Source organism: Aspergillus oryzae, chromosome 8 (assembly GCF_000184455.2).
Source record: "Aspergillus oryzae RIB40 DNA, chromosome 8".
NCBI classification, from domain to species: domain Eukaryota; kingdom Fungi; phylum Ascomycota; class Eurotiomycetes; order Eurotiales; family Aspergillaceae; genus Aspergillus; species Aspergillus oryzae.
Window position 1 is genome coordinate 2,507,848 of NC_036442.1, and position 26,166 is coordinate 2,534,013.

The window sequence follows — 26,166 nt, forward strand, 5'->3', positions numbered from 1 at the left end:
TCTAGAGTTGAAAATCTATTCGGAATTCCAAACGGATGCACTCTGGAGAGCCTGTGGGCCACTCCTACAATAGAGCACATTAAATCTACCACAGATTTCAGATCTCATGTGTCGCGATGGCTCATTAGATTGATTAGGGGAATAGTCGATTATTACATAGATCTAGCGCCAAAAGTCAAAGCAAGCGAAGGAACTCTAGTATATACACGTGCAACAGTATCATGCGCATCCTATCCAAGAGCAGCAGTCATCAGGCCGCATTCGACGAAGATGCGGAAACTATACACGACCATCAGTGAATACAAAGACCACGGAAACAGGAAACGCGAAGGCAGAGACACTCGCAAGACAAGCTTTTTCAAACACGGTCAAAACGCGACAGACAGCAATCAAGTGGTATAGCAAGGATAAAAGTACATAGGAGATCAGCAGCAAATAGGGAGTGAAATTGGCGGTTGAGCTTACCGTGGTCATAGAGATAACACGGAGAACATCCTGCCGGTGTAAGTCGCACAGATCGAATAGAAAAAAACAAGCAAAAATTCGTTCCAGCCCTTGCATGGGTATACAAGGCTCAAGGCAACTAAACGAGAAGAGGGAATCGCAATAACAAACACAGAGGTATGGAAACGCATAGGATCGGGGACAAGAGTCGATCGAAGTTCGCGGGGAAGCAAACATGGTCATATCGATCACTTGTTTGCTTGGGTGACACCGACAGCTACACCAACAACGATAGCAATGATGAGAACTATGCCAGGGTCAGCTACTTCCTCTTGGATGCAAATGGTGATATCTGTGATACTTACTAATGATAAGCAAGGCATACCACTTCCACTTTCTTGCCCGACGCGCGCTGTCAATGGCATGAGTGATCTGGGTGTTGGCGTTGGCGACGTTTCCAGCGACCTCTTCGGCACCCTGGTTGATCTGCTCGACGGCAGGCTCCTGCTGGTGCACAAGCTCTGCGACTTCTTGGTACAGCCGTCCAAGTTCAATCATATCTTGCTCAATCTTGCGAATTGCGGCCGAACGCTCCAGAGCAGCCTGTCTGGCATCGTTGGCTTGACGGGTCCGGCTACCAGTAAGCTACATCACGCAAATTAGCAATTAACCGTGGCTCAACAACGTGAGGTCTTGACATATGTCGCGTACCTGGAAGGTCTGCTCCTGGCCCATGAGAACGTTATCAACACCCTGCTCCAACTCCTCGGGGGTCGCATCGGGGTTGGCAATTTCATAACGACGGCGAACCTGTTCCCTCAGACGCTTCTGGAAATCCGACTGGGCCCGCTGGTACTGCTCGATTTCGCGGCGCAGGTTACGACTTGTCACATCAACCTGGGTCTGTACGCGGCTATCACCGGAGCCGGGAGTCTGCTTAATCTTCTTGAGGAGGTCACGGAGATAGCGGAAACCGTTGTTGATTTCGTCCTCGACGTAGTCCAGGGTCTGGCGAGAGACTTGGTCCTCCTTTCCGGTGCTCGAGTCCAGCAAAGCATTCTGTGCGGCAGCGAGCTGTCCCTCGCGCTTAGCGCGAATGTCGGCGATACCATCGTTGATTTCACGACACTTGTTGAGCAAGCTGGTCGGGTCGGCAGGCTGGTTGTCGTAGCCACCACCCACCTGGTTCATCTCTGCCAAGAGATTGATTAGATGACATACCATTGCTTTGCGGTCCGCCATGCGCGCTTACCATAGCTACCATTACCCTCCTCGATGCTGCTAGCCTGCTGGTAGCCTCCCTGGCCACCATAGGGGTTGTATGAGCCGTAGCCGCCCTAAATCAGTTATTCAATTAGTGGTCTATCGAAGGACCGCGCGGTTAAGGGGAGGGGCAACGTGGAGACGAAGGGGGTCGTTATCGGGAGAGCGTACACTCATTGTGATGGGGATTTTCGATCGGAAGATTTATTAGTAGTCAAAGCAATTGATATTCTGCGGTAAAGTCCCGTTTCTTCGTTGTTCGTTGACCAGCCTAAGGCAACCGAATCTGGTTGGGACGATGGCAGAGTCGGGTCGTACGGGAAACTGGGGGGAGGAGGGTGGGTGGATCGATTTGCGACAGGACGAAGCTCCGGTGCCGGCAAGAATGGGGAAACAAAAGAGAAGCGTAATGCAATCAAAGAGAGTAAGAAAGGGTAGGCAGAAGCTGTCCGGTGCAAGCGAAGGGAAGAAAAAAAGTTCAGTAAGGTTATGAGGTAAAAGGTAATCACCGAAAAAGAAGCGACGGAGTGAGACACGCGGCTGACTGAGCACCTGAATGGATGATCGATGAATGAGCGGATGGATGCCTGAGGCGGTCCGGGAATTAAGGCGACTCTTTTTCTGTTTACTGGCCCGCAGACGGCAAAAAAGTCGTGACGATTGGTCCCTTTGTCCTATACAAAACCCCGAGAGGATTGGTTGAGAGGAAAAGACGAGGAAAAAGAGAAGGTTCCTCCTTATTTTCCTTTGCCCTTTCTTTCCCGCACTAAAATTTTGAATCAGGGGGCCGTGAAAATTATGACCCGATTAGGGTGTTTTCGTTAATATTAGTTAGGGGCTTGGGGCTGAAGCACAGACCGGTCAGGACGGCGATCGTCTCATCTCCCCTTTTCTCAATGGCTTAACACGAGTCCGTCGAAATGAGTTAGTAGCGACGGTTGGTGGTAGTTTCAACCTTGTCCAATTATCTGAACAACGGCGATAACTCTACTCCGTCCAGAGGATAGCCTATCTCACTACAATGGTATCGTCTCTAAAGCCTTTACCAATGGCTAAAGGGGCAGAATACTTTATTATCACAGTCCGCAACCAGCCAGGGATGCTCCCATTTTTTATCTTAATTTTATTATAAATTTTTACGATCATTCCTCAAGAACAACGCATATCTCTTTTTTATATCAAGTCGGATGAGACGAGATACACTTTCCCTATTCCGGAGGGTCAACGTCAACCCTAAATAAAACTCAGGGTCGAGACGTTCGAGACGCTCGAGAGCTCTGGTACGTCCAATAAGACTAAATCTGTCACATTTATCAGGGTCCAACCACCTCTGAGCTCTGCACGTCATCCCACATTAACCTGTAGGAGATTTCATGATATCTCAAGCATGCATAGGTTGAAGTAAGGGATACAACATCCATGGCAATCCACCTTTTGGGTTCCTCGATGCGCATTGACAGTTTCACCCCATAACTACTCCGTAAACGTGTGCCACCTTATTAATTTCTGGTGAGATTGCTTCAATTTCCTCAGCTGCGTATTCCCCACCGAACCATCCACTTTGAAATGTCACGTTTCACCCCTCACAGCACCTTAATTATTTTTTGATCAACACTTTATCTCGTCAATGCCTTTTTCTGTAAAGTCTCTTTCCTTTGCAGGTAGTCCATATCACCAGCCATATGAAATTCAAAAACCCTTGCATAATTTAGTGAGAGAATCTACCAAGACAAAAATAGTGGGAACCCCACCGCAGGACCCTTAACGGTTTTTCTTCCCACCTTACTGGTCCAAACTATCCATACAAACAAATTATATTTAGCAACAATCCCCATCCTTCAACTGCCGGTTCGTCCACCTTCTTGCAGTGCCTAAAGGCTAAGACATACTCGCTTTCGCCTCCACGGTTCGTCTGCCACTTGCTCCGATAATAGGCAAACACATAAATAAGGCCAAAAAAAAAGGTAATCCCGATAATGATATCATAATCATGATTAGCCGGCAAGCTCACCAAAACTCTATTCTTCTGACAAAATATCTTCAATAATATATATCAAGAGGTACCGTGCTACATTCCAAATCCAAGTATGATCTGGATCTACTTTGAAATAGCATATGATTTAGTAGAAATTCGTATGATACTAAAGTCACTGTTCACCTCGGGTACAATATATATACACTGTTATATATATACTGTAGGACCATGTCTTGAGAAAAACAAGTATACAAATTTCCCGGGTCTACAAGTTCAACGATATTTTTCCGGTACCAAAGATAATGGCCCATGGTTCCTAGTCTTTTCAATTATAACTAGGCATATAATATGACTATGTACGGATGCACGTCGACAGCAGGCAGCAAAATTCACATAACCACAGATATATACCAAGGGCCGTGTCATTATTGGCAGACATGTGGGGATTTTTATAGCATGATAAAGCTTGATTGCAATCGTCCAATCTCCTTGCATATCTTATGGCACACCACCAACGAACCAGATAAGCAAGGCTATCACGAGATTCGGGAGCCTCCAACCCGAAACTATATCTTACTTCATGCCATCGGGCTGTTGAGATTCGAGTCTGGAAGGATTTGTCTTGTAAGACCCGTGCATGACGTGGGGGAGGTGGATTTAGGAAAAGTAATTGCGGGCGAAGGTCAGGGCTTCGGTCTAGTTTTCCTATCTGAATTGTGTTATGTGGGTAATGGAGATGAATATCGGTATCGGAGTCGAAAGTATATTCCCTTGGGGGTCCTTAGTCGAGATTTATGGAGTGGCAAAGAATAACAATAAGAACTAACTATTATGTTAGTCCTCGGTTACTCGATTACCCGACATAAACCTGTATACTCTGCCGCTTGAGATCGGTACTACGTATCTTTCCGTATTAGCAACTACATTCTACTGATAGGATAACATTGGGAAGAAAGCTCAGCAGTGAAATCAGGTTTCTATTAGTGCGTACATATATGGTCTTGCGCTTGATTATCAGAAACCGAACTCTTGCACATTAACCCGCTTTCAGGCACATAAATCAATCATTAAGCTCAATTCATTCACCGATCATGAAACCCCCTCATTACACTCATTAATCTAACGGCCATAGTCCCGTGTGAAGATGGATGGTTCTGTTAAAATCCCATCAAGCACTGCAGTTGACAATACCGTGGTCGAGGTTGACAGGAGTAGCAGAAGCCGGGTTTCCGTCCAAATCAGCAAAGGTATGCTGAGCATCGAGATTTGCAATGACTGCGCCGTTGTTCTTGATAACGCAGTGGATTGTCTGAGGGAATGATGCCAGCTGAGCGGAAGAAGCGAGAACGGAGCCGCTCGCTCCAACAGAGGTGCCGCCGTAGAGAGCTTTGATGCTCTTGTCGGTTCCGTCAGCGGCGAAGGCAACGCCGGCATAGGCACCGCTCTGGTCGTTAGACAGGGCCAGAGTCACTTGGTTGGACTGACGGGCCTCAAGAGGAGCGGCCGAGATAGATGCCGTGAGGACGGAGATGATGACGGCGAATGTGGTCTTCATTTTGAGAGCGAGTTGATGGGGATGGATGATTCTAAGGAAATAGGTGAGAGAATTATGATAGTTGGAGGCTTGGTTTGAAATGAGACTCTTGTGTTTGATGTGATGATGAAGGATATGATAATGGCGGACAACAGGTTGAATTTATACCTTTCCCTTCACGGTCTACCAGCATGTTGCTCGACCATGATCCGTGTATACGGCTCTTGCGGCTTCTGGCTATGCCATTCTCAGGCCCTCCATGATGAGGGCCTATTCCTGAGCCCATACTCAGCTTACCAGCCCTCGTAATGGGAATATGCTTGATTGGATTTGTTTCTCAGGTTCAAAAGCCTCTCTCTGTCAAGTTGGCGTGTCCCAATTGGAAGACACCGGAACTGGAGTTTAGGTTCCAGAGGCTGTACAGGAACCGAGAAATCCATCACCAGGACTTGCAGTCAAGCGAATGTTGTAGAACGAAGTAATAGTATGACATATCTCAGAAGCCGCTAAATGCGGAAGCTCTTTGAGATCTTGACCAGGAAAAAGTTGCCGACGGAGTTCGTATCGGTAGGGCTATGTTTCTAGGTCGGGGAAGACGCTATAGTAAAACCCTAACTTTAGGCGTTCCATATACGGAGCATCTAAATGGAAGACCAATGGTGAACATGTGGAGCCTCCTTCTTTTCAGCAACTGATTTAGTAATATACTAAGACATCGCTGTCTTACATGAAAAGGATGTGGGGCGCAGTACATCATCTGATCCGGGGTAAGCCTGTCAAGTTGGCGACTAGGCCATAGTTTATTTCTAATGAATGTTGAAAACTGGCTCGTCACTAGATTAAGACTGATCTCGATAGAGTAGTGCGATCATTGCATCATGACACTGATAGTTCTAAACTCAACAGTGATAGACCTTGGGAGCGGCAAGTGGTAATCACGAATCTGGTTGAGAAGATTGGTTTTCCAGGCAGGAAAGACATAGAAATCTATTCGGACACCAAAGGAACCATGAAGTTGAACCACGTGAACCAATGTACCCTGGGTGCACCTCGAACATTGAGGGATATAGATTCCGATGACACATCGAACGGCCACCACGCCACAGCCAGGCTAGTCCTCGTATCCCCCGCATTGTCTCACTTGCTGTCCTTTTTGAATAACGATGAACTGTCTTGGAATATTATCATCATCAAACTGTATAGTTTATCCAAAATGATCACCTGATTGCTGGGATCGCGTGTGTTGTACCTCATCCTCGCTTCCGTATGAACAGCCGAATACATAGCTAACAGGTTCCAGAAACATCCATACCGGCATCAGCACCGCGATATGTCCCCTTGAACCTTCATTTAAAATTTGAGAAATTAAGAATGGCCATCATAGTCACATCCCTATCCATGCCTGTCTGGTGCCTAAGAAGTGGAAGCACAAAACGGAAGTAAAAACAAGAGAACAAGCAGGTCCCAGAGAGAAAACGACAACTGCCTCCACAATTTTCGCATACACCACTGGTCTCAGGGCGTCTTCTCACCTCGGCTTGCACAGCATCCGCCACCTGTCGTGTTTTCTCGTTAGCAGAAGGAACGCCTTCAGCCCGTATCCATTCTTGGCAGCCAACCAACATATACCTCAGAATAGATTTCGTCTGTTGGCTGAATATTTCTTGTGCTTCTCATTCTGCCACTGTCAGCCTTCACCGCTACTTTCTTCTGTTAACCCATTTTGCGGTATTTCTGAGCAGCTTTTCCCAATTCAGAGAGCAGTTAAAACATTGATCTAGTCTGGTCGACACCTTTCCTCAGAAGAAAAACACTGAGTGACGCCATCTCATTGCCTGATCTCCGTTCAGTATTTCGCATTTGGTTCATAACTTATGCTATTAGGAATGACCCCTTCAAGCCAGTTATTCTTGGATCATAGTCATCTTGGGCCAGTATTATACTACAAACAGCCACCACCAACATCTACCCCTAAAAATCCCACTTGTGATCTTCCCGCAAAAGACCTTGTAGGCAAACCATGTTTTCTCTGGAACTTATAAAGTATACACAGCCGATCGTGTAACATACTCAAACTTTCCTCCGCCAGCTTTTTTTATAGAACAATCGCGTAAGGTCTAGTGCCGGGCTGTTCAAGGCTTTCTCGCTAAGCGATTCTAGGCTCAGTCAAAACTCAAATACATCTTAGCTGTATTAGCAGCGGTTAATCAGAGAAAGCCTTACAGTCGGCCTAATTATAGTGAGGTATTTGGGGAAATGTGCATGAACTACAAGCATACGTCATACATACCTTGCTCAGGTGGGGGAAATGTAACAGTAATAAAATATATGCGCTTGTAAAGCGGTTTTGGCAGTATGATCCGTGGTAATTGGTGAGGTGGAACATTCAACACGATGGCCGGGTTATATTGTGCATCAGTAAAGGTCTCATAAGCCTTATATTATGGGCAGGATGTTTATCGTGTTGATGAATTATAGTGGAGGGAATACCGCACATCGATCAGGTAAGCCATCCATTCTAGCACGACACTTGGGGTTCTCGCACGCTATCACCATTATCAAATGTTACCATTCAGGGAGCATATAACATCCGCCCGAACGCAAGGTTTCATTCTTGAAGAGCGAGGACCTTATTATGACAACGTATTAATATTTGCGAAGGAACTGCGTGTTTTAGTACCTGGTAGAGCGATTCGCTATCGATATCTCTTACCTTCTCATCCCTTATATCAGCTACATTGATGTAGTCGACTGCATACGAGTGTGATTCTCGTATATCATATCTCGTCTTATTATTTAGTTCTATCATTTTATTGTCCCGCTACCATAGCTGTTCAAAGTATGGCAAAGCGTTGACATTTATTTCTTGATAGGTGGTTCCTTATACAGCAAGTCTAATTCAAATACTAACTCGGCTTCCACCTACTTGAGACAATTATTAGCTCCTATATTGCCTCGGGGTCCTGTGATAGTAGCGCTAGATTATACTTTAGCTAGAACTATGCTGATTATGTAGATGTGAAAAAGAAAGAAAAAAGGACTCTATTCGGTCATCGATACTACACCGGACCCCAACTCCGGACTTAAATCAGATCTAACATAATTATCTCCGAGACCTAGGAGACCGACCGGATCTTACATCACACTCATCCAGTACAGACTACAAATAAGCGATACAAGCTTCCAGAATGTACATCAAGTATAAGTAGAACAGAAACCCCGATATACCAGCCAACAATGTCCAAACTCGTCATCTTCGGAGCAACAGGCCAACAAGGCCGCTCGATCCTCGAAACAGTCCACCATGATCCAGTCCTATCAAAACAATACTCCATCCGCGCAATCACACGCGACGCAACCAGCAAAGCAGCAACAGAGATTACCAACCAAGGCATTGAAACAGTTCAAGCCGACATAGACGACCCAACCACTCTCCCCAGAGCCCTCGCACAAGCGCACACGGTAATCCTAATCACCAGCACCATCTACGACGCAGAGCTCAAAAGCCGCGAATACAGACAGACCAAGAACGTCGGCGATGCAGCCGTGGCGGCAGGCGCTACGCATATCGTTTTCAGCACGGCGGTGCACGCATCGAAGCTCTGGAATGGTCGCACCATGGACGTCTTCGACTCCAAGGCCGAGGCGGAGGCGTATCTGCGTACGCTACAAATTAAAGTATCCCTGTTTATGCCGGGCATGTTCATGCAGAATCTGACTACTATGATGGCGCCGCGGTTGGGGCTGGACGGGACGTATAGTGTTGCCAGTGTGCTGGACCCGGATACGAAGGTCCCGCTTATTGATGCGGCGAATGACTCGGGGATGTATGTTGCTGCTCTGTTGGGGGGTGAGGAGGGTGTGCGGGGCGCTACGCTCTATGCTGCGACGAGGTTGTATAGCTTTTCTGAGATCGTGGGAATCATTTCGGCGGTGTCGGGGAAGGTGGTTCGGTATGTGCGGCTTCCGGATGAAGTGTATGCTGGTTTTATGAAGAGCGAACAGGGGGGTAGGGTTGTCTCTATGATGGGGTTCTTTGAGGAAGTTGGGTATTTCGGGCCTGGGACTGGAGATTTGGTTGAGCAGACGAGGAGTATGGTCAAGGGACGGTTGACTACATTTGAGGAGTTTGCAGAGAAGTATATGAAGGATTTGGAGGCATGTGCTTAATTAGTTTAGAATACTTAATTTACACGATGTGGAAATCGAATCTAATTACTACGTTGGTTCTAACTGGGCTCCCCAGGGCGCCCAATCTAATTATAATGAACAACTCGCGATAGTAATTACAAAGAGTACTAGTAAGTCATAACGTTCTGCTTTTCATCTGCTGATTTAACTCGATCGAATAAGTCAACTCGTATACTAATAGGTCCGCTTAATCTATATTGTTAATCTTTTATCTCATTCTTCACATGTCAATTTCATAAGTAGATAATAGAGCATCTCACAAAAACCGCGGTGCGAATCCTTCAGCACCCCAGTTGACTCGCTCATCATGTATATCACATACATGGAAATTGATATTTACCTTTGTGCAGGCTCTATTCAGCTTCACAAGAAGTTCTGGCATTCGCGGTGAGTCTCGCAAAGGTTCAATAGCAATGTCTTTCAATGCCGGAGTGAAATCCAAGGCATATTCAACATGATCCTGTAACTTCTGGACAAGTACCTGAAGGTTAACTAAGCTTCCAATATCGGCGATTTGTAAAGTCTCCAGTGAAGATGGAAGGGCTTCGGCAAATGACATGCTAGCATGATCATCCCCAGATTGGATGTTCAGCCCAGGCAAGTTCTTCATTCGGAGATGGAGCGTTCTTAAAGATGTGAAATCCTTGAAGGAAGGGAATGGCTCGTGGCAATGGTGTGAGTCCTCCGTACAGTTTTCACGAGAGCTTTCCTTAATATCGAGCCATATCGTCTCAAGAGTCTCTCTAAATGGGAAAAGCTCCTTATAGAAACCACCTGGATCGAAGCCCGCGCAGCCACTGTGATTGTATTTGAAGGACTGGAGGTTCTTGCAAATACCCACCACCTTCCACATGCCCCATTGCCCATCGCTCTCATCAATCTCAATATGTGTAACAGGAGAAAATCGAGCAACCTCGGTTAAATCATCTTCATTCGGCCAGTAGTCCTCAAACGATGCAAGCTCAGCAAAAAGCTTACTTGCGTAAAACCGGCGCATTGAGGGCAGCAGAAAGAAAGGTATTATATTCCTGCAACAAGCTTGCACGTCTTCTCTGTCCCAGTCAACATAAACCTCAGAGAGTGACTTGAAAGCCGGGATAGAATCGAGACGTCTAGCTATTGCCCATTTCAGCACCCAGCGAACCCAAAACGACCCACAGGGAAATTCAATCTCAAGTCGCTGAATATTAGGCACAAGGGTTAGCAGCAACGCGACCCATCCATCGGCGTCTCCGATGGTAATTTCATCCATCCAGTAGTTTGACGCATCCTCAGAACGGGTCACAAGCATTGCCTGTTCACGCAGCGGACCATAGTCGAATGTTTTCAAGTAGGTACTGTCATCATCCGAGGCATTATCACCATCATCACCATCACCCCCAAAATCGACATCCCCAGAACTGTCATCACAAATATCGTCATTCCCAGTATGCTCATCGCCAGCATCTTCATCCTCATTTCCATCACCTCCTTTGACCTCCTCCTGGTTGGCCGCCCCCTGTTCCCTCTTCATATCACGCTCCTCTCTGAATGAATCGAGCGCCTGGTCAAATTCCGGACAATTGAATCCAACATACCTCGTCCAATCAAAAATATGCAAAGTGCGAACTCGTGCCGCAAGAGACGGCTTTTCAACAAGGGTACGGACAACTCGAGCAATTGGAACAAGATCCTTGCCGCCAGTGCGCAACTTCTGATAGAGCAACGGCAGACACAAGTCATAAAAGAGTCGCGAACAGCATACAAGATTCAATCGGTCTTGGGGAGTCTCCAGATTCTTGTATATCTCTAGGATAATTTCTTGGGGTATTTCTGATAATCTGATCCTGGACATCTTTAGTTTTAGGATTATAGAGTCTGATGAGAACTTGTCGGGTAGTGCGCCTTGCGAATAGAAATCTCAAGGAGAGACGTGACAATATGCTGGCTCTTGAGATCTAGATTCTAGGAAGAGATATTTTGTTTTCTTTAAAATGAATCTTTCTGCAATTGGCTGGCTGAATCGTGGTATGAGGATCGTCAGGATCGGCACGATTTAGCCGAGCACGATTCAGCTGGAGGAACCTCACTTCCCCACCCCATTGCTACGAAGCGGATTCCATGTTGCGAACACCCATGACACTGCTCGTTGTCTCACCTTACTTAGTGTAGTTATCATGTATATACGAGGGAGTTTATAGTCGACAGACGTATTACTGCACAGTACACAGGGTGCGAGGGATAGTACTAATATAGTGATTGCGCAGCGGAGAAAGCATTATACTGCGCGAGAGGATCTGGGTTCTGATTGGTCGAGAATTGACTATTGACGTTACCTTCCGCTTCATCTTCTATAATCAGTCCAAGTCTATTTAGCTAATCTAGAACTATTTAGACCATCTAGGTAATCTAGGTAGGCAATCTAGGTAGGTAATTTAGATAGACAGTCTAGGCAGGGCAGCCCATTATGCAAATTGGCTGTACGGTCTAGCTTTCTAAATCCTAAATTATCCGAACGTGTTGTAATGTCTAGAGACGAGGTATCTACATCATTTAAATGCTTCGCACTGCCTATTTAGGCAAGGTAGGCTGTAGGCAATCTATATAGTGCAACCTAAGTAGTACAATAGATCCAAGCTATCTGAGTAACTTATATAGTAGGTAGTGAAATTGATTTAGATAATCTTGGTAATCTAGGTAGTGTAATCGAATGTAATGCGGTTCCCTCGCTGCGCACGTCTTTGCCAGATCCTTGAGCTGGCAGTCCCTAGTACGCCAATGAGTTGCAACTCTTCATCAAGAATAAAGAATAATGTGTCCTGAATATACCTATCTATTGCAATCCTCCAAGAAGCAGGTGTATATACAACTAAATCGCCGTCCATTGTTCAAGGTAGATACAATTCCATCTAAAACCCAAGACCAGAATGCAAGTCTCGACGTCTACTCGCACGAGACTCCTTAGAAGGAGTGATAAGATTGGTAGCATTGCTGATCATCTGGGTCACGCCCGCGATATCCACCAGACTAACAACTTCCTCCCGCCGAGACCATCCCAGCTCAGTCGGGAGACGTTCATTTTCTGCGATCAACATCAGAAAGGCGATAGACGATACGGGCCAATGAACTTACCGAAGAAATATTCTACCAGAGTTCTGTTGACCTTTCCGTTTTGGATATCGCCGAACGCGATAATGGGAGCAGCAACCTCGCCGAGACTGAACTGTTCCATCGACGACGTGAATGTATAGGTGGGGTTGTACGCTTTAGAGCTGATCTGACGAGCCAATTTGCTGTTGGCTAACATGTTGGCGTCCAGGGTGGGTCCGGTCCAGTACTTCTTTGTTTCTTCGAAGATTGTCTCATTGAAGACGTGGTTGTTGCCGAAGTAGGCGTCGGTCCGACTTATGGGAGTTAGCTCTTGGTATTTTGGTGCAATGGGTTGGAAATATGCGAACTGACCTTAAACTTGCATCATGCTCTAAGAGGTTGTGCTTGTTGAGCTGATCACTGCATGTGTGTTAGGGTTGATAGGTAAAACTGATGAGGGACTATAGAATGTCCTACAGGGTAAAGAAGGTAGCGTTAGGCTCTGGGTTGACAACAATGGCCATGTCAAACATCAGGCTTGCAAGTGAGGCGTTGAAGTTGAGGGCCGCTGACAGGCCTTCAATGACAGTGTTTCGTGTGATGTTTCTGCCGTCGTGGGGAAGGAAGCCATGGTTTGCTAGAGTGTTCATCATGGGGCAAGGACCTCGAACTAAAACATATCAGCGACTATACGAACAAAGTTTGGACACCTCCCATCGTACAGTCGTCTGCCCCAGCGGGCTTCCATTGTCCAAAGTGAGGGTTGGCAGAAGCCAGAGCCAACACTAATGGAGTAGTGAGGATAGACAGTCTCATGTTCGAGTTTTGTTCGCGTAGGTCTAAGAAGGCTAGTATAAGATGTATCGGCTCAGGGGATTCGATTGTCTGACACCTTCTTGGAATGCAAAAAGGTATTTATAGGATTTAGTGACAGCACAGACAGCATCCTGTATGACACAAGCAAGTTATGCTCCGTCTGCGGAACTTAGAATGTCACCGGGAATTTTATGTCAGGTAAGCTAAGGCCTGGCGCGACGCTAGCTACTGAGGATTGGTTTATTTGTAGTGGTGGATATCATGTAACATGCGTAATTGTGGATCTCATTACAACTCGTACTCGTACTTGAAACCTATCTTCGAGCCTTCTAACTCAACTACGGGTACAGGAATAGGCATCCTTGATATCAACACTGCCCCAGATTTTCCCGTCTTGCTCCACTTCGGGCTCTCATTTCACGATTAGAGTCTTGTAACATTTGAGATCGTCATAGTCCGTTGGACTAATTAGCCGAATCTGCGCCAATGATAGTCGTTTTATTGCATATGCCTGGTGTATAATGGAATTGTCTATGCAGAGTAGGTAAATTTGCAGTAGCTCAATCCAACCAATAGATTTGATTCAATATCGAAGCGAGACCCACTCTGTCGATCAAACCCTCGTACTCGTACCAAGCACCATATTGGGATCTTCTACATGCTCCGTAGTAGTACATAACTGAATTGTTTTTCTGCGAGTTCCACCCGGTTACCCGATACGGGTGCCGCCGCTTTTATGAGGGCAGCACGTGAGTGCTCCGTGAGTGCTCCGAGAGCGTTCTGAGCCACTCACTGATTGCTCACGGAGCACGCACCAGCCGCTCCGGTCGCTCCCAGATACCACCAGCAAGCTCAGTGAGTGATCCGGAGTAGTTCCCTCCTTGCTTTGTGCTTGATGTCACGTGACTACAAGAAGGCCTCTAAAGCGCGTACAGACTAAAGCCTACTGGTATAGACATCCCATCAATTTGTGAGGGCGTCACGAAGACAAGGACCGAGTAATTTAATTTCATTACTGGACACGATGATTATTCGAAACATACTTTCTGGTCGGATCAGGAGTGGAGAGACTATCTCCTCCCTGGGTCTTCCTCAGAGGATTTATGCCCCAATTCACAATATAAATACGGCGTACACGCCTTCATGCTTCTCGTTCATACCCTCACTCTTAAGAGCTTATCTTGCATGGACCATCTACTGCGTTATCTGTGTGATTTCTCTGCTTGATAGTGATCTACGCTAATTCCAGCGTTCAAAGATGGCGAAACGTTCGGAGTCGTGGAAGGCCTCCCAGCTTGAAAAGAAAAGAAAGGCTCGCCGTGAACTTCGTCAACAGCGGGGATACGACGCAAGTGCCTATCGACAGAAAGATGCTGAAAGAACTAGGGGCAGAGCATCAACAAAGACCAAAGAGAGTTATAGAGAAAGGGTACGAAAGTATGAGGAGTACGTATATATATTTATCAGATATAAGGCATTCTACTGAAACTCGCCTGTTAGGTTTTTAATCGAAGAGAAGAACATGCCCGAAGGCTATAAGATTGGGGAAGGGTATCCAGCTCCGACACTTCAGGAACTTAAAGAGTTTACCCGCTGGCTTATTGAGTCAACCAAGGGCAGACTTGCTGATGATGGACGACCAACCAAGAACTCAATAAAAGTACGGGCCCAAGAGTTCGTCCCAGGCTTCTTCCTTGAAACTGGAAACGAGATTTCCTCTCAAGATGCAACTGAGCTCTATCATGTAAGCTCACTTTTCACCCTCGAATAAATGCTTTTCTAACCATCTCAGTGGATCGAGAATGAGTTGGTTGAAGAGGGAGTACTCTCAGCGATCAGGAAGCCAAAATATAATTTCAAACTGAGAGACTTCGAGCGCGCTATTATTGCTTTCTGGGCCACTAATGACCCATTCTTTATGTCTGGGAGGTACCGTGTCCAGTTTCATTTCATCACTCTTCAATTTCTATGCACAGGTTCTAGAGTGTCCTCCTTCACGCCTGCATCAGTTGATAAAGTTGGACGAGGGCTCCGTTATAAGGTAAAGCTAATGAAATAGATCGATTGTATTTCCCAGGTGCTAATGCTAATCAGAACATTGAACTTGTTCTATTTCGTGCCGCCAATGCTCCTTGGAGGATTGGATGGCGGCTTGACCAGCAGTTCGTCAAAAATAATAAAGATCCCGCAAATACAATGTATGCAACCCAATACCTTATGGATATATTTACTTTATAAGTGTTTTAGATACTGATATGGAAACGATTAGGTTCGGCACTGCCATCTGGGATTGTGATGAACCCATCTATTCTGGAGGACTATTCCTCCTAGCTCTTGCCCTTGCGGACAATGCTCTCTACGGATATTCATCTCCTGAAGAAGTCTTCGAGCAAAGAATTCCGGAGGGGCAGGATGAACTAGTTCTCAGATGGAATGAAGACGCCAAAAATCGATGCATTGTCAGAAAAGTCACAGCGGCAGGGGTTAGTGAGGATCCTTTAACAAAGGAAATGTATGCAGCCGATTTTCGGAAGATCCTTGCAAATGCTTGTTACTTTGTAACTGCCACAGTTCACGCGATGCGGCGAGCCCTAGGAGGAGCTGTTAAAAGTCAGTGGTTATTTCATTCTCCTTTTGACTTGTTCCCGAATTGCTAAGATTCTGCGCAGGCAAATATTCATCGGCTCATGTGGCGCAGATCCTTACACAGAAGTCCAAAAATGTCTACGGAAACGACTATCTCGCTAATTGTTCCGGCGTGGACGTGTTCAATGCTCTGATGGGCAAACCAGCCGATAATACTCACATTGACTATTTTCAGGGATACAGTCAATTCCACGAACACGGCCTCCCACGACGATTGCCTATAGAAGAGGCACAGAAGATTGATGCGGATCCGCAGCTGGTCACCAAAGCCACGGAAATCCGCAATGCAGAGTCTGATGACGATATCAAGCGCCTGAAGCGTGATTACAATATCTTAAAAAGAAAGATTTATGCTAGCATGTATCAGCAGTTCCAAAGTGAATGGGTCCAGAACCAGCGTGATTGGAAAATATTGACCAGAGGCCGAGAACGCCCCGATTTCGTTGAGCAAACTGCAGAAAAACAGGCTCAATGCAAAGTCATGCCCGAATTAGGTCGTCTGGCGGCTATCATGTCGTCTAATTTACCTCTTTCATTTGACGAAAAGGCCGTTGTTGTTAGGGATCTATACACTCAGTGTCTCCGTGACTTTGACGTGATTTACCGTCCAGGAGAGGAGCCAGTCGAAGGCCTATGTCCGGTGGCCAGTTGTAGCCATTCACTGGAGATGTGAGCCTCATATATAGACCTACATATATCCTTTGCTGACGTTCCTGCAGGTTGGCAAAGCCCACGAGAAGCAACCACATCCATGCTTGCGTTCGCCAAGAAGTATCTCGTACCATGGGAATCGCCCCCCGACAGGTCAAGTATTGCTGGGAGTGCTACACCTTCTTTGATGGAGAGAGCCTGGAATTCGAAAGGCATTGTGCAAGCCATCTGGTATCGATGACTAGCCAGCATTACGAGGTGATGGTGTATCGCCATACCACACTCCGGGCCGGATATTGTATCGAATGCATGTGGGATGATAAACGGGCCGCCGCCCGCAGAATGAGGGCCTTTGAAAGAAGCACAGAGCTAAGAGATCACTTGGAAGAGCATATTGAGCAAAAGTCATGGCCGTCAGTTTGCTCCGATCCCCTTTGCAACCATGCCTCTACCAATGAATTGGATTACCGTCGACACCTTCACGATGTACACCATTACAACAAAACCATTTGTGTGCGATCCAAGAAGGTCAGCAAGAAACGGTTGTCCTCGGTGCAGGACGAGGAGTCTACTCCAGACAGAGATCATTGTATGCAGCTGAAACGCCCGCGCAAGCAATGCAAGAAACCTTCCGTACCACCATCTACTAGCACGAAAGAACTGAAGATTACTTTCTGGGAACCTCCCGCAATGTACCTGAAGGCTATCTCGTCTATCCCTGCTCAGGAGGAAGATGAGGATCAAGAGAGCCTTAAAGAAATGGCTTGGCAAGCCGTCAATCACTGCCAGAGCTTGAATTTGCCTGGTGTAAGCCAAAATAGCCAGACGGCTCGATCGGCCACATTTGGCACACCTGATTTGACTGATGGCTTGAGCAGCTGCTCAAGCCCTTCAACAACAAGCTCCACTTTCGGTGCGGTTCCCATCGACCCACGGATTCTAGAGACGCCGACTGCTCTCTTGCGCCAGTCGGTTGAGGAAACTGAACAGCCCTCTGCACGAAGCCCAGGGGTGTATGTGGAAAGCAATTATGCTACTGAGCAGCTCAAGGGCAATACTCCGCTTCAAGAGCTCTTCGCAGACCTAGCCCAAGGAGGTGTAGATTCTCAAGGTGTGGCTATACCAGAGACAGACAACATAACCATTGAACACGCTCCACTCTCTCCGATTTCTCTGAACGCGAAGCCAGCACCAAGTTTAACGGACTATGAGTTGAAGCCAATAGACGAAGCGGATTACACAACACAAAGCTCTTCAGACATGCACGTTATCAAAGGCAGGATGGAGGAGGCCGTGGAGCTAACAGGGCCTATGACAAGAGCTAAAGCTAAGGAGCTAGCGGCCAAGGCTTGTCAGAGATCTACGGACCTCCAAACCTCAAGTCAGAAAGCTAAGCCTTACAGTCAAGAAGAGGACAAGTTACTGAAGACACTCATGCGGAAGTTGGCGACTTTCGAAGCGGTGACGCCAGCCTTTCAAAAGCGATTCCCTGGTCGGTCTGCGATTTCGCTTCGGAAACGTTGGTCCGTCATACGATCGCCGTCGCGGCGGTCGACCCGATTAAAGCCTCTGTGAGGATTATATAAGTCAACAAATTGTATATAATTACTTTATAGACCAACAAGCTTGCTGATCAAGTTTCAATTACGAGATTTGTAGCATTGGTGGGCGCTAGAGTTGCCGCCTAGTACAGTCTTGCTACTGGAGATGTATTGTGTAGCTGTAAGCAGATACAATGACATTGAGACCGAGTCTTCCTCTGGGCTTGAAAGGGGTTAAATTAATGCTAGGGGAAAGATGAAATGCTCCATGCGTGACAAGTACTCTGAAGCCCGAACAGTTGCCTAACTTGCCTTAGAATCCCAAGCGGGAGCCCCTAAACAGCTAGTGTCCAAAGAATGATAGAAAGCATAACACAGTTCAGCAAGAGGAGCCAATATACTGTACGTATGAAAATTTACATTGTTTAATCTATGAGATCTGACCTGATTTATGAGTAAAGTAGGATTCCATTGGATGTCAACAATATAATGAAAGGACGAAACGCATTTCACTGAATGCTTCACATGGATATATTACGGTACATAATCTTTCTCCACAATACAGAGCATTGCACCGCCACAAAACAAGCCTTACATTACAAAAGGTTCACGTGCCAAAATGCACATTGTAAATTGCTGTTACGTTTTGTATTACGTTATTCAGATACTATGTATGAGTAATTGTCAATTATATCTTTCTGCCACATCTAGCGTCCTCTTTAAGGCTAGTGGCTTGGTTGAGTACTGGGTTTCTCGAATGACTAAGAAAATGTCCAGCAGTAAGCACCAAAAAACGATTGCAATGCAGTAGTTACGGATATTGCTTATGGAAAAGAGGCTGATTAGCTAGCACATTGATTCTAATTGAATATGAAAATGCTGAAACTGTGCTAATTCACAAATAATGATGCCTCGCTGATTAAATATTACCTATGGTGCTAACACTTTCGGATCACTAACCGCTTCCTGAAGGATATTTTTCATCTGACCATAAAGATGCGTATCGTCATTCTTTCTCCGCATACCTCCCGGGAATACCACTCGGCGCAACCTATTGACCCAAGGAACTAATGCTTGATAGTATGGTGAGAACAACTCACTTGCAATCTTAACAAAATCCTCTTCGTCAGCAACTATACCTTGCTTAGAACGAGCCAGCTTTCTATCATCCTCATAGTTCCAACAATCGAAGTCAGTTGGCCCAACCTCTTGGCCTAGACCATTGTAGTGAATACATATCCAGAAGAGTACCCAAAAGAAAGATTCGAGGTCATGCCTGAATGAATGTTGCTCTCCCAGAAGTAGACCTATTGCCATGAATGCCCTCGTCCCTGTCTTCCCTCTAGCTCCGAATAGTCGTTCTCGATGATTCTCGATAGATAGATCCAGGTCGATGAGAAACGCTGACCACGACGGATTTCCTACGTCTTCATTCAAGATAAGATTCCCAGTCGAGACGTCACCCTGTAAAAGTCCTGCTTTCGTATGCAAAGACTGGTAGCCTTGTATAATTAGTGATGAACTATAGCACATGAACAAAACTCGTACCTTCTATGCAATTCTCAAGTGCACGTAGTAGCGAGACGCGTGAGCTTGCTCTATATATGGGTATGCCATAATCTTTGACAACAACTCGACGATGTACCCTATCCTGGATATTGGTATCACGCACACTTTTGTAAGGCGAGCTTGAGCAAGGGCGTTTCTTTGGCGGCAGTATTGTGCTGGCTTGGCTAGATGACCTTTTCTGGCCGGTCGTGCTTGTAGAGCGACCGGTTCTTTCTATTTCTGCCGTGCCACTTGCAGCTGAGGGCAGCTCATACCGCATTGGTCGAAAGTTCGTGGACTGCGTGACATCCAATCCCTTCCGAAGATTGTTACGAATATTGTCGATTTCTCCATTCACCCAAACGGTTTCATGATAGTAATACCTGGCTACATTAACCACCTCTTTCTCCGTCGCTTCCTGTAAAAGTTTCCCCTCTTCTTCTCTCTCTGGATATTGCCATGAATCTTTGATAACAAGTGGTGAATTTGTCTTGTCTCCTTCGCGACGGGCTTTCCAGCAAGTTGTAGCTCTGCCAGCAACGCATGCAGATCTCTTCATCAGCCCTTCAAGGATAAGACGCTCGCAATGTCCATCGCGTGGAATCTCAATATAGTTTTTCCCGTCAGATGTAGATATGATGCTTGGGTCATACCCTAACTGTTCATCGTTCATTGTAAGAAAACCCAACATCGCCGAAACAAACTGAAGCCCATCCTTGTTGATGTCGAAGGAGGACGACGCCATTGCCCCGACACGGTCGAACTCCCAGAGTCGCATGTTGGACCCACATAATGTAAAGCCTAGCGTAAAACGACGAGTATCTTGAATCGTTAAGACCTCCCTTGCGTAACGCCCCAAATCACGCCATGTCCTAGAGGCTGTATCGGCACTTGGGTTACTCTTTAGTTCACCTAGAACTAGAACATGTGACCAATGATACCTGGAGCTATTGTTTAGGTCAGATTGGCGTATAAAACCAACGTCTAGCTTTCGCTCTGCTGTGGATCCTTCTAGCGGATGGTTGGGTTGTGACAAGAGCCTACGATGACCTAGATTTAGAACGCCTTCTTCAGTCGCGAAATTGTGGAAAACATCGACGAGATGAGTCAGCCAGGCAAGCACATCTTTTTCTTTAGATATTGGGCCAGTCCCGCCAACCACCTCCTTCCCTAAAGTGAGGTGCATCTCCTTCTTTGCATTTCTCAAACACCGTAGCACAGATATTGTCTAATCCATCTATTCCTCCAAAATATGCTTCGAAGAAGCCCGGAACGCCAATGTATATTGAGTCTAGCTCTTCCTTTAGCACACGATCAACGTGTTTCCGACGCTCGGAAGAGTTGACCAGACTACTCGTAATATGCAAATATGGAGTTTGGCTCAGGAGAGGCAAGGGTCGTGGGGAGGGGGGGGGGGGGGGGGGGGGGTGTCGATTCCGTTGCAATAGCATAGACTTTGTCCCAAATTTTCTCATCTTGCTCATTGTTGAGGATCGCAGCAAACAATGGTATTAACCCTTCAAGGTCATAGTTATCAGAGTTGATAGTCGAACTCAGTCTCAATAAGTCACTAAAGAGGTTTTTGCTACCGCTGACAGAGCGTAATGCACGGGACGCCGGGAGAGATTGTAACGCAGATATCAAATCGAGAGACAGGTTTTGGAGAACTACCTGAGGATTAAAATTTTTTTCGCGAAAGTCACGTAGTTCTTACCTTCATTATCTATTTGACCTAAGTACTCTACTGAGCATAGGATTCCTGCGTCTCCGCAGGCAGATGTAAGGCTGTCGCGAAAGGCATCCAATCCTTTGCCAATTGGCTTGGATCGGGTGATGTCGAGCGTTGAAGGCGTCGGCATTCCATCTAAACCAGAGGGATGTGCATAGATATTATAGACGTTATGAATACAAAAGGGGCAAGGAAGAATAAAGATCCAACACGGGCCGTTTTGGCCGTCGTAGCATCTTGGCATGGGAGGAACACTCTTTCTGTTACCAAGCCGCAAGTGAGCTGTATGGCGTTGCCAAGATCACATGGTAGTGTTTATTATCACGTGATACATGAGTATCAAAGCCCATTATCGCCCCGGTCCCGGTTTGACAACCTAGCTTAGTAACCAGCCACTTAAAAGAGCCAATAAGGCTACCCCTTTTGAAAAACAAACTTGCCTTTCAACAAAATAATTACGTCATATTCAACCCATCATAGTTAAGGTATCCGGTAGGCGAGCCGGTCAGTGAGCTGGTTTGCCACGTGTTCGAGAGAAAATCGCATGTAGAATAATTAATCCTTTGGATGCTAAGCCGTTCTGCTCTCATCTCTCGTCATCCTATGATTTTCTGCCTTACATATCCGCCTTCGATAAGGTGCCCTAGACTAGGATCTGTAACAGTTGTATATAAGCTATTTCTACATTAATACTATATTAAACCCGTAAACTGATATACCAGGCAGTGGATGGGATATTGATGTTTGAAATATTCCGTTTCTCAAAGAATCCAAGGTTGCTGACCTGCTTACACGGCCGGTTTGTGTTTACTTACCGAATATGTTAATTACATTAGCGTAATGTATAAGTCGGTCTTACAGGAACTTTGTTGGGACTTGGCATAGTTCGATCAAGTCCTGTAATGGAAGCCTCATGATGGGCAGAATTACTTTCGTAATTGAGGCTAATTTTAGCGTCACCAAGGAACTATTGCCCTTATCCTGTTGGTGAGAGAAAGTCGGGACAAGGAACAAAGGAGCTCAAGTCCTTAAAAGGTAGGACAGCGTTCTTCCCTATATATCACATCAAACGAGCATGGCGTTTCCCAAGCTATTCTACTGTGTAGATAATAATATCTCCTTATTGGCGCTTCTTCCCTGGGAGCGAAGTACAGCAACACAGATGACCATGTAGTCTTGAAATATCTGAACCAGTACAGCCCAGTCACCACTTTTGAAGTTGGATGCTCAGAGGGTTTACTCTATATCAACCATTGGAAGGTGGCCCTAGAATGGATTGATACCTTTGGAACTCTTAGTTGAAATGGGAGCCTTGATATAAATATTATAATATCACTAGACTTGTGCTAGTTCCCTAAGACCGTCTGAGAAGAGCACCTTAAAAGATGATATTATGCTGATTTCCCCTTTTCCGGAGCGGCGCTATGGGATGAAAGTTGAAGGCGCATCAGCTGGCATTCCAGGTTTTGTATTTGCCAAACCAACACTCTATTTTGGGACTCAAGACGTTGATTCCTTGCCTGTAACTCTCTGTTTTCATTGTGAACCTTCGACAATTCGCGGTTTAGTTGTTCATTGCACGCGAGAGTTTCCCGATTGAGCTGGTGAGATTGATAAGCTTCGCGATACGCTTGCTCAAGCAGCTCTGGAATGCGTTGTGTGAGGCAAGGCGCTATAACAGTCATGACCGATTTAGCATTGAAGGGGAAGGTGAGGAGCCATACCACTTACCCTGGGTTGGAGTGTGAGCGCACGGCGATCTATTGTGCATATTTGAGAAACAAAGGAGTGCGCCACCGGTAGCCGTGAATTGATTTAGAAAATTATTGTGTGAGTATCAAAGATCGGAAGAGCCGGACGTTTGACAGTGTTAGTTGGGCGCTTTTATATCTTGAATTTTTTGTTACTAGCCTCATTTAGTTGTGCCAGCCATATTAGTTTAATGGGAACAACTCGTTGGGCCTGCACCTGTACCATACCTTTTTATACGCTGCAATAGATCCATCACTACCGCACGGTTGACTTGGCTCCACATCAAGTGCACTTCTGAATGTTATTGGAGTATACGAAAGGGAATCAATAATCGATCACAATTTATGCCACCGGGAGGTGAGCGGATCCCTCGAAACCCCATTGCAGATGTACTTCATTCACACAGCTTTTGTTCCTATCCCTTTCATTCTAGCTGATAACTATGTCTTACTCTCACGTAATATGGATTATGGGGTTAAAATACAACGTTGATGCACCAACGGAGGGAAAATGTTAGCTGGTTTGAAAGCGATTGTTTGCCTGCATTTTGATCCCAGTCTTTTGAGCCACAGCTTTCTTCACTAGAATCTAATTTGCCTACAATCTCCCACATCAGTCTACAAGCAGCATTAATTGCTCCCGTCCAGTAGTCGTATATTGGGCATATAGTGTAACTCACGCCTGTAATAATTCAGTAGAGAAGCAAAAAACTATGAACCGGTTACTGCACTACGCAATCCTGCGGGTGTCGCCAGTCACTGAAGGTAAAATACCATAGCTTCCTAGCGAAGATGTCTATGGAGACCAGAGACTGTGTACCAACCATTGCATATTCTATTGTTGTTTATTCTGTATGGAACCGCCGCATACTGACACATCCGAGTATAATGACAAAGGGAACTCATCAGAGTCTGGGTAGGAGAATCTAACGAGCTGGACTCTCGCTGGGTATGGTACAGATCAGAGGGCTCAATATATACAATTATTCCAACCTGCGCTGACGGAAATCAATCTTTTCACTATCTTTCCACCCTTCTGTATAAGCAGAATAATCACGGGTGACCACTGTGCGTGCCTTTCCCATACGCAGCTTGATATTGTGCTTCTTGAGGTATTCGTCTGCAACCTGCACCGATGTGGCGCGAAAACGTACTAGCTGCGTTTCGGACATCCACGGCGAGTTTGACATATCCTCGCTTTTAACAAACGAGAAATTTTTATCTGAAGGGTTTTGCTTCACCGAAGGGGAAGGGATGCTGTTAAAATCATGGGTTTTGTGCGCCTCCCGCTTGATAATTTTGTCAATGTTGTCTTCCACGCTGCACATGAGATCGACCACATTCTCATCATTTTCATTAAAGTCGACCAGTGCTGCTCTAGTATTAAGATTGAGATTGCCTATCGACTCTAGAGAGCCGTAAGACTCGTCGGACATGCTGTCTATGTCTAGGAAGCCAGGTATTTCGTCCTCTGACTGGCCATCAATGTCTAACACCAGTGAAGGTCCTTTATGGAGCCTCTGAAGTTTGCGCTCGTGTTCCATGCCCGCTTCCCGTTCCTTGGCGGCTATTATATCTAATTCTTTCTTTCTTGCCGCCTCGAGTTCGATTTTCTTCTCACGGTTGGCCATGGAGACGAGCCCATCAGCGACTCCGACGCGGTAGCTGAACGTGGCCGAACCGCCCTTATAGGAGCATGCCCAGTCCAGGATCTTATTGTGCGCCGTTTCGAACGCTATTGCCGCTGTGACCGTGTTTTCCGCTATACCAAAAAATGACCAAGCAATGGATGTTTCCTAGTCCGTCGAAAAAAATTGGCAATCAAAGAACGTACACATAGCCTTTGCCAACTTGTGCACAAATGCTTCCTTAATCACACGTCTGGTACGGTTCTTAACGTTGATTATTTCCACCTTGCTCATTCCTCCATATTGGGCTTTGCTTCCATCATCACTGTTGGCCACTAGATCCGCTTGGGAAACATTATATTGGGCCATTAGCTTCTGGGCAACGAAAAGGGCGGCTTTGGCTTCTGATTCGGTGGTACTCTTATGGCGAGCTCGACTTTGGCATTTCTGTATTTTGATAAGGACGCCTCTATCCAAGGACCCAAGTGAATCTTTTGGCTTAACTTGAGCCGTTTTGATCACAGTCGCTTTCTGTAAAGGCTGTCTCTGCTTTTTGGCTCTCATCGGGACAGGAGTGCGGGGGAGAATGTGGCACTGTGTTTGCTGATATGCTGAAGTAGTATTTCTCGGTAAATATGGTGTTGAGATTATAAAATTTTAAATGGAGGATGATATGGGTATTTGGCACTCATGGCGGCGGCCGCTTGGTGGCTTTCGTAAAGTTCAGTCTTGAGCGACTGCGAGCCGTGCAGGGTGACGACTGCGTTTCACCAGTGTTGGTTATAGTTGGTTATAGTGGTTGAGGCCAACAATTCATCGGTGATTTGATAGCTCCACTTACTTGCCATGACCAATAAGCCTGTACGGTACATACGACAGGACAGTGGACATTTTTGGTCCCTTTTTGCAGTGAGCTCTTTGCTCAACCGCAATCTATTCATTTATTGGATGTCTTGGCCCCGTGTCATTCATTTGTGGATCATCATTCATATCAGATTCCTACCTTTTTTGGTACTTTATTATTCTCTGTACCAGTGCTGCGCATGGACGCTCCACCGGAAAAGCTCCCAATGGACACTCCAATCAGTTAACTTGTTGCAATGAAGCCCTTTGTTGAGTGGGACGTTCGTCAAAATCTTCATGCTAATGGTACAGTGTGGTGGGAAATTCCAACGCAGTTGGCTTGCGCTCAGCCAATAGTTGAGTCCGATACTGATTGATCAACACTTGGTTTTTCTTTAGGGCCACAACAATGATCCAGGCCTTGATAAAAGCAGAAGGATGGCATACTGGGACAAAGCCTGGACGAGGAGCTGGTTGGCGCCTACTGAATGCCTGGCTAGGTTTCACGCTAGAACTATGAGGGTGGGGTTGAGTTTA

At 46.1% G+C, this 26,166-nt stretch overlaps 9 protein-coding genes across 9 annotated transcripts; 4 read left to right on the forward strand and 5 right to left on the reverse strand.

Moving 5' to 3' along the window:
• Positions 1-692: 692 nt before the first annotated feature.
• Positions 693-1,686, reverse strand: AO090010000311 (syntaxin; the record flags this gene model as incomplete). The annotated part of the gene is made up of 3 exons (XM_001827275.3): positions 693-751; positions 810-1,089; positions 1,156-1,686. The coding sequence occupies 3 exons, from the start codon at positions 1,684-1,686 to the stop codon at positions 693-695; spliced, it is 870 nt and encodes a 289-aa protein (XP_001827327.3).
• Positions 1,687-4,801: 3,115 nt separating this feature from the next.
• Positions 4,802-5,237, reverse strand: AO090010000310 (uncharacterized protein; the record flags this gene model as incomplete). Its single annotated transcript, XM_023233703.1, has 2 exons — positions 4,802-4,836; positions 4,874-5,237. The coding sequence occupies 2 exons, from the start codon at positions 5,235-5,237 to the stop codon at positions 4,802-4,804; spliced, it is 399 nt and encodes a 132-aa protein (XP_023094136.1).
• Positions 5,238-8,453: 3,216 nt separating this feature from the next.
• On the forward strand, positions 8,454-9,386 carry AO090010000309 (uncharacterized protein; the record flags this gene model as incomplete). The annotated part of the gene is made up of 1 exon (XM_001827273.1): positions 8,454-9,386. The coding sequence occupies one exon, from the start codon at positions 8,454-8,456 to the stop codon at positions 9,384-9,386; it is 933 nt and encodes a 310-aa protein (XP_001827325.1).
• A 277-nt stretch (positions 9,387-9,663) lies between these two features.
• On the reverse strand, positions 9,664-11,241 carry AO090010000308 (uncharacterized protein; the record flags this gene model as incomplete). The annotated part of the gene is made up of 1 exon (XM_023233704.1): positions 9,664-11,241. The coding sequence occupies one exon, from the start codon at positions 11,239-11,241 to the stop codon at positions 9,664-9,666; it is 1,578 nt and encodes a 525-aa protein (XP_023094135.1).
• A 1,054-nt stretch (positions 11,242-12,295) lies between these two features.
• AO090010000307 (uncharacterized protein) lies at positions 12,296-13,126 on the reverse strand (the record flags this gene model as incomplete). The annotated part of the gene is made up of 3 exons (XM_023233705.1): positions 12,296-12,468; positions 12,519-12,790; positions 12,954-13,126. 3 exons carry the CDS (start codon positions 13,124-13,126, stop codon positions 12,296-12,298), a joined length of 618 nt encoding a protein of 205 aa, XP_023094134.1.
• Positions 13,127-14,550: 1,424 nt separating this feature from the next.
• AO090010000306 (uncharacterized protein) lies at positions 14,551-15,351 on the forward strand (the record flags this gene model as incomplete). The annotated part of the gene is made up of 3 exons (XM_001827268.3): positions 14,551-14,738; positions 14,793-15,036; positions 15,085-15,351. 3 exons carry the CDS (start codon positions 14,551-14,553, stop codon positions 15,349-15,351), a joined length of 699 nt encoding a protein of 232 aa, XP_001827320.3.
• Positions 15,352-15,547: 196 nt separating this feature from the next.
• Positions 15,548-16,611, forward strand: AO090010000305 (uncharacterized protein; the record flags this gene model as incomplete). The annotated part of the gene is made up of 2 exons (XM_023233706.1): positions 15,548-15,902; positions 15,962-16,611. The coding sequence occupies 2 exons, from the start codon at positions 15,548-15,550 to the stop codon at positions 16,609-16,611; spliced, it is 1,005 nt and encodes a 334-aa protein (XP_023094133.1).
• A 110-nt stretch (positions 16,612-16,721) lies between these two features.
• Positions 16,722-18,164, forward strand: AO090010000304 (uncharacterized protein; the record flags this gene model as incomplete). Its single annotated transcript, XM_023233708.1, has 1 exon — positions 16,722-18,164. The coding sequence occupies one exon, from the start codon at positions 16,722-16,724 to the stop codon at positions 18,162-18,164; it is 1,443 nt and encodes a 480-aa protein (XP_023094132.1).
• Positions 18,165-24,141: 5,977 nt separating this feature from the next.
• On the reverse strand, positions 24,142-25,350 carry AO090010000303 (DUF2786 domain-containing protein; the record flags this gene model as incomplete). The annotated part of the gene is made up of 2 exons (XM_023233709.1): positions 24,142-24,902; positions 24,993-25,350. 2 exons carry the CDS (start codon positions 25,348-25,350, stop codon positions 24,142-24,144), a joined length of 1,119 nt encoding a protein of 372 aa, XP_023094131.1.
• Positions 25,351-26,166: the final 816 nt, after the last annotated feature.